The sequence below is a fragment of the Empidonax traillii genome, unplaced genomic scaffold (assembly GCF_003031625.1).
Source record: "Empidonax traillii isolate 1590-97213 ecotype Southwest subspecies unplaced genomic scaffold, ASM303162v1 scaffold715:size483424, whole genome shotgun sequence".
In the NCBI taxonomy this organism is placed as follows: Eukaryota; Metazoa; Chordata; class Aves; order Passeriformes; family Tyrannidae; genus Empidonax; species Empidonax traillii.
Genome location: NW_020955908.1, coordinates 146,150 through 156,883, shown reverse-complemented (window position 1 = coordinate 156,883; position 10,734 = coordinate 146,150). Strand labels below are relative to the sequence as shown.

General features: G+C 43.6%; 2 protein-coding genes across 2 annotated transcripts in view; one reads left to right on the top strand and one right to left on the bottom strand.

The window, feature by feature from the left end:
• CRYM (crystallin mu) overlaps positions 1 to 425 on the top strand; it is a 12,125-nt gene extending 11,700 nt beyond the window's left edge. Inside the window, exon 8 of the mRNA XM_027900228.1 lies at positions 142 to 425. Coding sequence (XP_027756029.1) covers positions 142 to 206 — 65 coding nt within the window. The 3' untranslated portion in view covers positions 207 to 425. The remainder of the gene's footprint in view (positions 1 to 141) is intronic.
• Positions 426 to 4,596: 4,171 nt separating this feature from the next.
• Positions 4,597 to 9,147, bottom strand: ANKS4B (ankyrin repeat and sterile alpha motif domain containing 4B). The gene is made up of 2 exons (XM_027900233.1): positions 8,852 to 9,147; positions 4,597 to 5,671 (listed from the first exon to the last, which is right to left on the bottom strand). The coding sequence occupies exons 1-2, from the start codon at positions 9,013 to 9,015 to the stop codon at positions 4,597 to 4,599; spliced, it is 1,239 nt and encodes a 412-aa protein (XP_027756034.1). The 5' UTR covers positions 9,016 to 9,147.
• Between the last annotated feature and the right edge of the window lie 1,587 nt (positions 9,148 to 10,734).

The window sequence follows — 10,734 nt, the reverse complement described above, 5'->3', positions numbered from 1 at the left end:
TGAATGTAGAGTGTTTGGGATGGGGAATAATTCCTGTTCCTTCCCACTTAGATAATTTCCTGCGTCTTTCTGTTGCCTTCTGATGCTAAATTGTTGGTACAGCTGGAGAACTGTTTGAAGATGCCTTTAATTCTTTTACAGGGATGGCTGTTGAAGATGCAGTAGCAGCAAAATTTGTTTATGATGCGTGGTCAGCTGCCAACTAAAGGGGAGTCTGCAATGCCAATGAGGGCAAGAGAATGGTTTGCACTGAGTTTCCTTGGATCCTTTGTTAACAAGAAAGGCAACAATCTCATCTGAAAGTGGTCCTTCTAGAAGAGTAAAGAATAAAAAGTAAAATTTCAGCAATCAACTAATTTCTAAAATTTTGTGATTGCAAGTCTCAAATACCTGCAGTATTGCTAATAAATGGACCTCTCTTGTAACAGCAAGTATCAGATGTTTGCAGTGATACTAACTAGGGTATCTTTACATATTTTGGTGTCATTCTGGAATCTATGCCTTTCCTCCCTAATTATTTATGTAGGTGAAGTCTTTCTGTAGATTTCTGGTTTTTAGAGAGGTGATTCATACTGCTCTAAAATACAGCAGTTTGGACAATGGACTCTGGCATCATATTTGCCTGTGATGGTACTTTAAATGCAGCTGTGGGTTTCAGTGCTCCAGTGACAGTAACCTTGTCTTGGGTCTCCTGGGAACACAGCCCACCTGTGACTCCTGGACATTCCTTCCCTTCCAACTGACACTGGGACCTGGACGTCACCATTTTTATTTTCACCCCTTGCAGTCCATCTTCCCCACCCCCAGACCCAATGGTTTTTCACTGAAGAGCACAGGTCTGAATGGGAGTTTATATAAATAATTATGCTTCCACACTGTTAGATTTCTGCTCAGTACCTCCCTTAGTTCCTTCCTTGGTGGGGTGCTGCCATTTTCATATGAGAATTAAAATGTGTTTTGATTTAACTTTTATCTCTGTTCTGTGGGGAGATTTTGCTGTTAACCTCTGGTGCCTGTAAGTTCTCTTTCTAAATTACTTGAAGGTTGGAACCACACAAACGCATTTCAGTACAATAAACTTCAAGTGTACAGGCAAATATTTTCAGTTTGGCTGTACCATGCCTCAATTAATAATTGTTCTGTTATCCCAAATATTAGCTGGGGCAGGAATTTTCATGATCCTTCCCTGGCAGAGGAACCCAGTGACATAAGGAAGAGTTCCAGTTTTGTGCTGTTATGCAACTGCCTTGCAAGAGATCGAGCATCTGCTGGAAAACAGCTATTGCCCTGGAAACAAATTCCTGTCTCAGGCTAGAGCTGTGCCTTGGGAAATTTTATTTCTATTTGCATATTATTTCATGCAGGCTATTAAGTGTCTCTTCATGCTGTGGAAGAGATGACACAGAGCCAGCAGAATAGAGTGGAGCAAGAGGAAGGAGGTTCAGAAGCAGGTGGCATTAAAGCCCTTGGTGGTGCAGAGGGAAGTATGGAAGAGGTTAATGAGTACAGTGCAGGTGTGATGTAAATAATACTCCCAGTTAGAAGCCTGGTGTAAGCTAGTGGGGAAAAAAGTAGTAAGTGGCAGTTTGTAACTTGCAGAGGTAGCATAGAAAAGGTATCAGAGCAGTAAGAGAATAGGGACAAAGGATGTGCTCGTGTGGATAGAAGTTGAACTCCCCTGATCCTGTTTATTCCATCGGAAAGAACAACAGACATTTCTCTATGAGCTTTTGCATTTTAATTGTAGCAAAATTACCCTTCTATTTTTACGTCTCGTTTCCTCTTCATCCTTTCTGAGGTGTTCAGGAGTGTGTGTGTGTGTATTGACTCAGTTGTGTTACTTCAGTGCTGGAGAACTGCACTAACGTGAGGCAAACATGAAAGCCGTGTATGGAGCTGCATGGAAATGCACTATTTATGGCAATATCCCCCAGTCCTGGGCCTTGTGTAACACAAGATCTGTAATCTGAGGTGAAACATCGTGTTTGGGGAAGAAGACAAGTCTGGTTTATTTTCACACCTACTCTCCTACGGACTATGCACTTTAAAAAGTAGATGGAGCCAGCCCGAAGAGCTGGTTCTGAAAACCCCCCCAGTGTTCTCAGCTTTCATTGGCAGGGGGAGGTTCAGTGTTGTACCTCTGATGTCAGGAAGAGGAATGGGTTCAGTTACAATGGGAATTGCTTGGATGCCATCCTTAAGTTTTTTGAGGGGAAAGAATAGCATCAATTTCCGTGTTTCCTTCTCTTACAAATTAGTGGATCAAGAAATGGTGTAACTTGCATTTATATTAAAATTAAATAAATACTACTGTTTTTCTTCAGCTTCATTTTGTTGTCTGTTACTTTTCTGGTTTTGGATTAGTTTCTAGTTTTAACCCAAGAAAAGGGTTAGCACTACTGCACCTTTTTAATTAAAAAGAATAAAAACTGAAAAATGGGGTTGATTCAGTTGCCTAAAAATAAGTATCATATGGGGAGCTCTGGGGCTTCTTCACTCTCTTGATGCAGTTTCTGAGGGATGAGGGACTCCTACAGGTCTGGTGCTGCTCATTCCAGCTCCATAGAGTCAGTGGGAATATGTAAGGACATGCCTGAACACAGGATGCCTCTGACAACTGAGCAGACACCATCTGCACATAAACTGACTGTTATTTCTGCTTGTCAGAGGCTGCAGATGAGTAAGCAAAGAGGCAGATTTTCAGTGCAATTTAGAGATACTTGGGTCCTGATTCCCCCTGAAGTGCCTTGTCTTCTACCTACATTTGACTCCCATCAGTGACAGGCGTTTGCACACTTGGAGTTTTTTGCAAGCAATTCCAGGATAAATCAATCTAATCCAGTTATTTAAAATCTGGCCTGAAAAAGGTTCATTATGCTCAGCACTTTGCACTGTCAGAGCTGTCAGAGCAGGACAGACCTTGTGTCAACCCAGAGTGGAATTCATCTGCTGCAGCTGCAGGGATTGGAGGGTGCTGAGGCAGATGAGGCTGGGTTTGTCTCTTCTGTGGCTGCCAGGAGGAATGGGAAGCATCTGCATCTCCAGGATAGGGAAGGAGGATTTAAAATCCACTTTTTGGATGCCTTCAAGTATGTAAGATTCATTGTTTCCTTGCTGCTTTGTTAAGCATTGGGTGATTTCTTAGCCAAAATGAAAGCAGCCCAGCAGGTTAACAACACAGTCTGGGAGGAGGGTGCCTGATTCAATGACTGTGCTGAGCACAGCAATCATGGAAGGTTGCACAGAGCAGGACTTTGTTGTGATTGCCTAATAGAAGAAAATATCAGCCTGCTGCAGTACAGGAACCCAAAAAGGAAAGAATGCAGTGTAAAGTCCAGCCAAGGAAAGGTATTGTGATATACAAATCAAAGTCACAAGATGATATAGAAAGAAGAAACATGAAAAAACCCAGATCATTAACTAGGATTAGTGTCCACAAATGCAGTATACCCCTAAGGAAAATATCATAGCTGCCTAATGGAAAGCTATAGAAGGAGATTTAAAGATAAATGTTCTGCTAATAAATGTGCATCTAAAATCTGTAATCTTAGCCAGAGCTGCTCCAAACACCTTACTAGATTCACAAAACTCAACAGGAGCGATTAATTCATATCTGATAGTGCTGGCTTCTGAAAGGAACAGGTCTGAGAGGGAGATGAAGGGAACCCTGCTGGGAATGCCTCCAGACTGTGAAGAACAGGAGTTTCCACAGCAGCACAGTCTCCTTTTCCTTTTCATGAGCTCTGTGTGTGTTATACACAGTTCTCAGGCTAAGTCTGACAATAACCACAGGAATTGGGTGTGTGATATGAATCCTCGTTTCTGGGACTTTGCATGGTAAATGCAGCCCGTAGGAACCCGGCTGAGGGTACACCAAAACAGATCCAAAATATTGAAAATTAAACCTTAGCTTCTCGTAGTTAAAAGTATTGCAGTCTTGATGACATTTAGGACATGATGGGTTGTGGCAATTGGATCCAGTCTAATGAGATGAGAAAAGAAAATACAACCCAAACTGAACATCTCTTGGCAAGATACTTCATGTATTTTTAAATTATTATCAATTCAGTAGTAAAAACTTTATTAGTCAAAAATACGAAACTTGCTGCAAATTAGTCTCATTTACATTCATTCAGAGGTGATTAGAGTCAACAAACCACAGCTGAAATTAGGATTCAGATGCTATTTCTAACATGTTATCAGTACCAGGAAGAGCTGTTTGTAGTGATCAGAACAAACAGAAGCAAAGAGAGAAAACTCAAAGCTCTCAAGCTCTGAGAATGCTCTTTGCGTTCTTGTTTTGGAGAAAATAAGGAAGGGCTTTATAAAGGAATGTAGCATGGCTTGCCTTCACTGATATTTTAAATTATTTGGACCAAAAGAAATCCAAACCCCATAAACAGATCAGGGAGAAAAAGTTTTTTGAGTTTTTACCTTCACATTCTTTCTTTTCAACAGAATATGCTTAACTTAATATCCTGTTCACCACAGCCATCTATGCAGAGAGAAAAATCTTTGTCCCTGCTGTACTTTCTAAAGCAATTGGTAACCTCTCTGCCTTTTGCTTTAGCAGATATCTGACAGGAATTGCATAATTTATAAGCAAGTATCTACAGTTTTTCCAGGGTTCTTGAGTGCCTGTTTTCTTTTATTCACAGCATTCAGGACTTTCTTTCTTGGCCCAAGTTCCATCTGAATGCTCTGTAGATCTTCATCTGAACACAGCATCAGGGCATCTAAATCAATTTTTTCCCTCATGAAGACTGGAAGAAACTCATCCAGCATCTGTGATGCCAGAAACACTTCAAGGGGTGTGTTCTCTGCTTCCTCGTCGTCCCAAACCACTTCTTCCTCATTCCAAGGGATATCAGCACCATTTTCAGCATCATCTTCCCTGCCATTCTCAGCATTTTCATACTGGAAGAGCTCACTGGACATTGTAAAGCTGATACCTTCTTTCTCAGAAGGCACAGTTTCAGGATTTACATTTGCAGCCAAATTCCTTCCAAACACGATCTTGCCAAGGCCCGGCCTCTGGAAAATGGAGAGCTGACTGTTACTATCAGCGACGTTTTTCTCATCAAGGTCATTCAGTAACTCATCCTCCTCTTTCTCATCAAACAAATGCATCACATTTCTCCGGCCTGTATCATCTTCTTGGTCATTTCTTTGTGTTTCCTGGCTTCTTGTGCTGCCAGCTGTCTTTTTTGCCTTCAGTTTCAAGGTATCTTTCAGGTTTTTGGAAAAAGTACCTGTGGTGTTGGAAGCAAAGAGACCGGGCAGCTTTACTCTGGAGTGCGTTCCTCTGGAAGAATTCACTGTGCCAGCCTTTTCTTTCATGTAATTCCGGTTCATCTCATGCTGGTGTTTCTCTTGGCGTCTCTCACACTCCTTGATTTGTTTCTCAGCGTTCCTCTGGGCCTGTGCTTTTTGTTTGGAGACCTTCTTGGGGTTGAGCATGATCTGCTCAGTGGCCGCTTTGTCCAGGATCTGGACGCACTCCTTGCGGTCCCTGCTGGCAGCCGCCTCCAGGGGAGTGCGCAGATCATTGTCCAGAGCAAAGATGTTGGCACCGAAGTTGATCAAAAAGGAAACACAGTGGAGGTGGCCGTTGCAGGCAGCGTGGTGGAGAGGAGTGTTCCCCCAGATGTCACACTTGTCCGGGTCGCCTCTGACAAGGAAAACAGCACACAGTGAGCTAGGTGTTCCCACACACGGCACTGGGATTGATCAGACACCAAACACTCAGCTCTGCTCTGCTCTGCTCTGCTCTGAGGAGAACAGCCCAGTGACAATGGGTCAGCTGGGCTCCTGCCACTGCAGCGGGGCTGCACCCACTTACACGAGCCCTGAGCTGCGTGTGTGGCACAAGCTCTAAATCCTGCCTGTCTGTGAATTAAACGAGCTCACAGGGCTGGGTGTGCCTGCTTATCCATCTCCCCATAACACAGCCAGGGTATTTCCTTTGTCATCCCAGGATCTGGCAGCTCAAAGTGGGCTCAGGCTTTGACTTACTCTCATTGGAATTACTGGCAAAACTGTTTCAATAGCTTTTGCATGGAATATTTCAAAGGGGTTTTGGTGACTCTTCCGTTTTGCGTGTGAAATGCAGGGACAATATTAGGAGGTTTCCTCACTGACCACAGTGATACATATGTAATGAGTACATGCAGTAACTTTTGGGGTAAGTAATAGGTAAATGATTAAGAGTAAAGCCCTGATTACACATTTGTCTCCACTGCTGTTAGTTTAAACCCAGACAGATGCCATTGTTTTTCTTCAGCTCTTTTGTTCTCCTTTGGCTGCTTTTGCTCGTGGGGATTTGAAAAGCAGAAGCTCATTTGAAAATAAAAGGACACATTTTCCGATTGAATTTAAAGCCAGTGAAAAGTATTGCTTTATTTTTAACTCTTGCACTGACTTCACGCTGAACTGCTGCCTGCAGACAAGAGTCAGCTGGAATGTTTCGATACACGTTTGGCAGGATCAACACTAGCAGTGTTCAGAACAGGGCTTGTGGCCTCTTGTGACCAACAACCAAGGCAGCCACAGCAGCCCAAAATCCTTAACAACTTCAGAGCCAGGGACCAAATTTACAAGGAGAATTTCTGCCCTTGGGAATTCAAGCATTTCAAGCCTTGGAAGTACTACGAAAGGAGTGGCACGTCTTGCCGCAAAATATCCTTCAGGCACTGATCTCTCTGGCTTTGAGTGTCCCTGAAGGAAAGCACTACCAGGTTCGTTGAGGGCCAAATCTGACCACATCCCTCAGCCTGAAGTGCCCCAGGCAGGAGCAAGGTCAGGGTGCCCCGTGAACGCTGCTCTGCTGGGGAACAACAGCGAGCGGGAGTGGCTGTGGGAGTGCAGGCTCTGGCACAGGGAGGTGGCAGCTGAGGATCAAAGTTTCTCCACTCACACATGTGGAAACCATGTGTACATATTCCTGCTCCAGTGCCTCTGCCCTGGGGAGAGCCTGACTGTGGCCAAACGTGCTGGATTCCTGAATTCCCACATTAGCAAACAGGCTGTGTTATCCCGAGCCTTGGAAGCGCTGGATCATCCGGCCTCCCCCAGGTCCCTTCCCAGCTGTCTGTGGTCTCTTTTCCCTCTGGAACCTGCCAGCCTTTGAGTCTCAAACAATTGACAAACTAGAATGGCTGTTCCCAGCTCAGTCGGACTTTGAATAAGATTTGACAGCTACTTTGGGTTCTCATGCTCCTCCTTTCCCTGCTTTCCCAAGAAAAAGGCTCCCTCAAAAGAGAGCAGATTCTGCTACTTGGTGCTGCTTTTAATAATGTACCTGCAAGACAAGAAGAGAAAATGTCTCCTGACGCCTGGGAAGATGAATTGTTTCAAGATGAAAGGGGTTTATTGTAAGCATTGCTACGCTTTCCAAGGGCTGAATGTGTGGCAAGCTTGAGAGTCCTAAAATCTGCAACCACTCTAAAGAAACCCACCCTGTACCTCAGAGCCTTTGTCAGGAAACCTCTTCAAGGAAATGACAAATTTGTTAGAAACAATTAAAATACTTTCTCACAAGAAAACATTAATTGACTGGAGAACAGATTGTAAGCCTTTCAAAATTCAACTTCTCCCAAGAAAACCAGTGAGGCTACAGCCATATCTCTGACAACCACTGATCACACCAACAAATCTTAGATTAATGTAGAGGTGAATGCATATATTTGAAGATTTTGAGTGCAAAACTGTCCCAAAGAAAAAGAGTTAGATATTATTTTTCTTATATATTTCCTAGCTAGTTGTTCAGGGGCAAACCTTAATGACTAGGTATTCCCCTAAAGCTTCCTTAATTACAGAAGTTGAAAAATTGTCAATCAATCTTTGCTTCTCCTGAGGACACAGCAATAACCACACAGTCCAAAGGTCTTTTTTATTGTGATACTACAGCCACACCTGAGCTCAATGAGCTATAAAGCAAATCTAGGAAAAACCATTTTTTTCAACTCCATTTTTAATAAAACTCAGAGACCTCCAAATACTTATTCAACTTCTCTCTCCAATTTGCTTTAAACTATTTTCAATGGAAATACAGGTCAACTTAATCTTCATCTCAGCCCAGAAAGAACATTTCATTAATTGTATCTCTACACAAGAGCAGATTTTCTTTTATCAGATTTTAATACAGAATCACAGCTTAAAAGGAGGTAATTAATATTTCAATAAGCCATTTTAATCATGTAGGACATGTATGATACAGCAATATTACTATTAGAAAATAACCCTGTAGAAAACCTTCTTTCTTTTTTTCTTTTCCTAATTTTTTTTCCTGGTTTACAAGGATCCTATCACAGCCTCTGAAAAAAATAGTGTTTTCAGCTTTAGCACGATGGTAGTTGTTAATGCCATGAAAAACAGAGAAATAACCATCTTAGATGCTACTGTTTCAAACCTCTCAGTTGTGACTTGCCCCTGGACAGCACTAAATCTTCACAAGTGTCTACCGGCTGCACTTTGGAAGCCAATGGGAGATCTTTTTAGCTAAAAATATTTTGAACAATGCATTTCTCTGTGAGGCCTGTCTCAAGGAAATCATCAAAAGGCCACTTTCTCCTGCATTACAGTGAGGCAAAGTCCCACCCAGTCCCAGTCCCTGCAGGCTCCAGATTCAGTGTGGTCCTGCCGATGCCGATGGGACCTCACCAACAGACCACCCCTCACAGGCTTTGGGCCTAAACCACTGTGAATGAAGGAACAATTCTTGGCAATTCATTGAAAGAAATTACTGTGATTTTCAGCCTTTTGGGTCTGAGCTCATGGGGGCATGAGAAACACGAGCACTAACTGTAGCTCTGAGCCACAAGCTTTCAGCAATGGAGGCTGGTTGACTTACCCCCTCCGGCATATGATTTCCAGAGCCTCCAGATACCCATGGTAGGCTGCCAGAAGGGTGGGTGTCATCCCATCTTCGTCTGAAGTGTTGAGGTCTTTCCTAGTGGCTTCTTTCAAGAGGTCCAGGTTGCCATCGGCCGCTGCTTTGTGATACCTGCTCGACATTTTCGGAGGTTTCTGGTTTCCCGAGGCAGGGCCGGGCGATCTCCAGGCTGTACAGTCACTCCTCCATTACAGGGACGGCTCATTAATGATTACAAGATGAGATGTCCCTGTGAGGAGGGGAATGAGGAGGCAAAGTTCATCCTTGCAGGCAGCTTCTCTGGAGCTCTGCACAGGTAGCGAGGCCATGGTGTAGGGAATGCTTTCATTTCCTGGGAGGCGCTTCTACCATTTACTGTTGGCTGCACATTTGACTACTTAAACATAGAGGGGGGTCATTCATCTTCTCTCAGCATCATCTTTGCCTGACTGTTCTGGGAAAACTGCAAAAGGACCTTGAACTTCAAAAAAACCCACTTCAAACATTTCAAAAATCATTCAAAAGGCTGTGAATGTCAGTGCAACCAGGTTCCACCCTGAGTAGTAAAGTATCCCTGAGTTTGATGGGATGAAAAGCACGAGCAGTTACCTGTACTGGTGAAGTCCTTTGTAACCCATCTTTTACTGGGATGCTGCATTGGAAAACAAGCTACTGCCCTGCCAAACCAGGCACCTCCATGGAAACATTTTGTGTTCACAGACTGGTGTGGGGATGAAAACAGACCTGTCAGGGACAGGGTGATGTTTGGATAAAACTCCCAGCAGGTCTGCAAGTCACAGCTGGCAAAACCACAGAAAACGGCATTTCATCAGGGCATCTTCAGGAACTTGGCAAATATAAGACTCATCTCACAAGTATTGTAAGCTCTGGTCCAGATGTAAAAAAAATGTGCAGGATTTCCTTAGGGTAGCACAGGGAATTCAAAAAATTATTTACACAATTGGTCTGCACCCGTTGCCCCTGCCTGGGCATTGTGGTCCTTGTCTGGGAATAGATGGGTCCAGTTCCCATCATGTAAACCACTTCTTGTTCTAGAATTAATTTCCCCTGATTTCAGTGACATTAAGGGCTACCTCTACAAGTAGAAACTTACAGAATTAGACTGGAATTCTGATTTTTATGTTGAAAAGAATTACTAAGAGCAAGTCACATAAAAGGTGAGTTTTCAAACAGCAGCTGCTGAGATTCTACCTGCAGCTTCCTGCAGTGCTGCAGGCTGAGGGTCATTCTGGCCACATTCACAACAGCTGCCAGATAAATGTTACTTTTTGCCAAGCTGTTTTCTGTGACTGGCTGAATTAACCTGGATCTCAGAGACTCTGCCCTCAGCAATTAGCAGGGGGGTTTTGTTGCTTGTTGTGCTCCCATTAGAGAACCAATAGCAATACAAACCAGCTCCTTGCTTGGAGTTGGTGCAACCTCTGAATGGAGTTCTGCCACCTCATTTACATCCCATAATGGCACCCCTGTAATCCACCGAAGAACTCTCCAATTGGGCTTTCTCTCTTAATTATTTTCTCAGACAGGAATTGAAGAGCTCTTCAGGAATGAACTTGTACCAATATTTTTCTTCCCAGGAAGACAAGGAGAGTCAGTCAGATCCTGTGATAGGTTTGAATCTTCAAATTAATAAGTCTAGGGAGGACTAAACAAAGTCCCTGGTTTTCCTTCACTTCATCCACAGGCACAGCCCTGCCTGGTGCTGTCCTGCCATGCCAGGGTAGTGAGGAAGGGCTGTGCTTCACCCAGGCCAACCTCCATCCCCACATTAGGAGACAGTTTCACCCTCAGGCCTTTCCAAAGTTCCCTGCGCTGCATTAACACCTTTCTACTAAAAAATG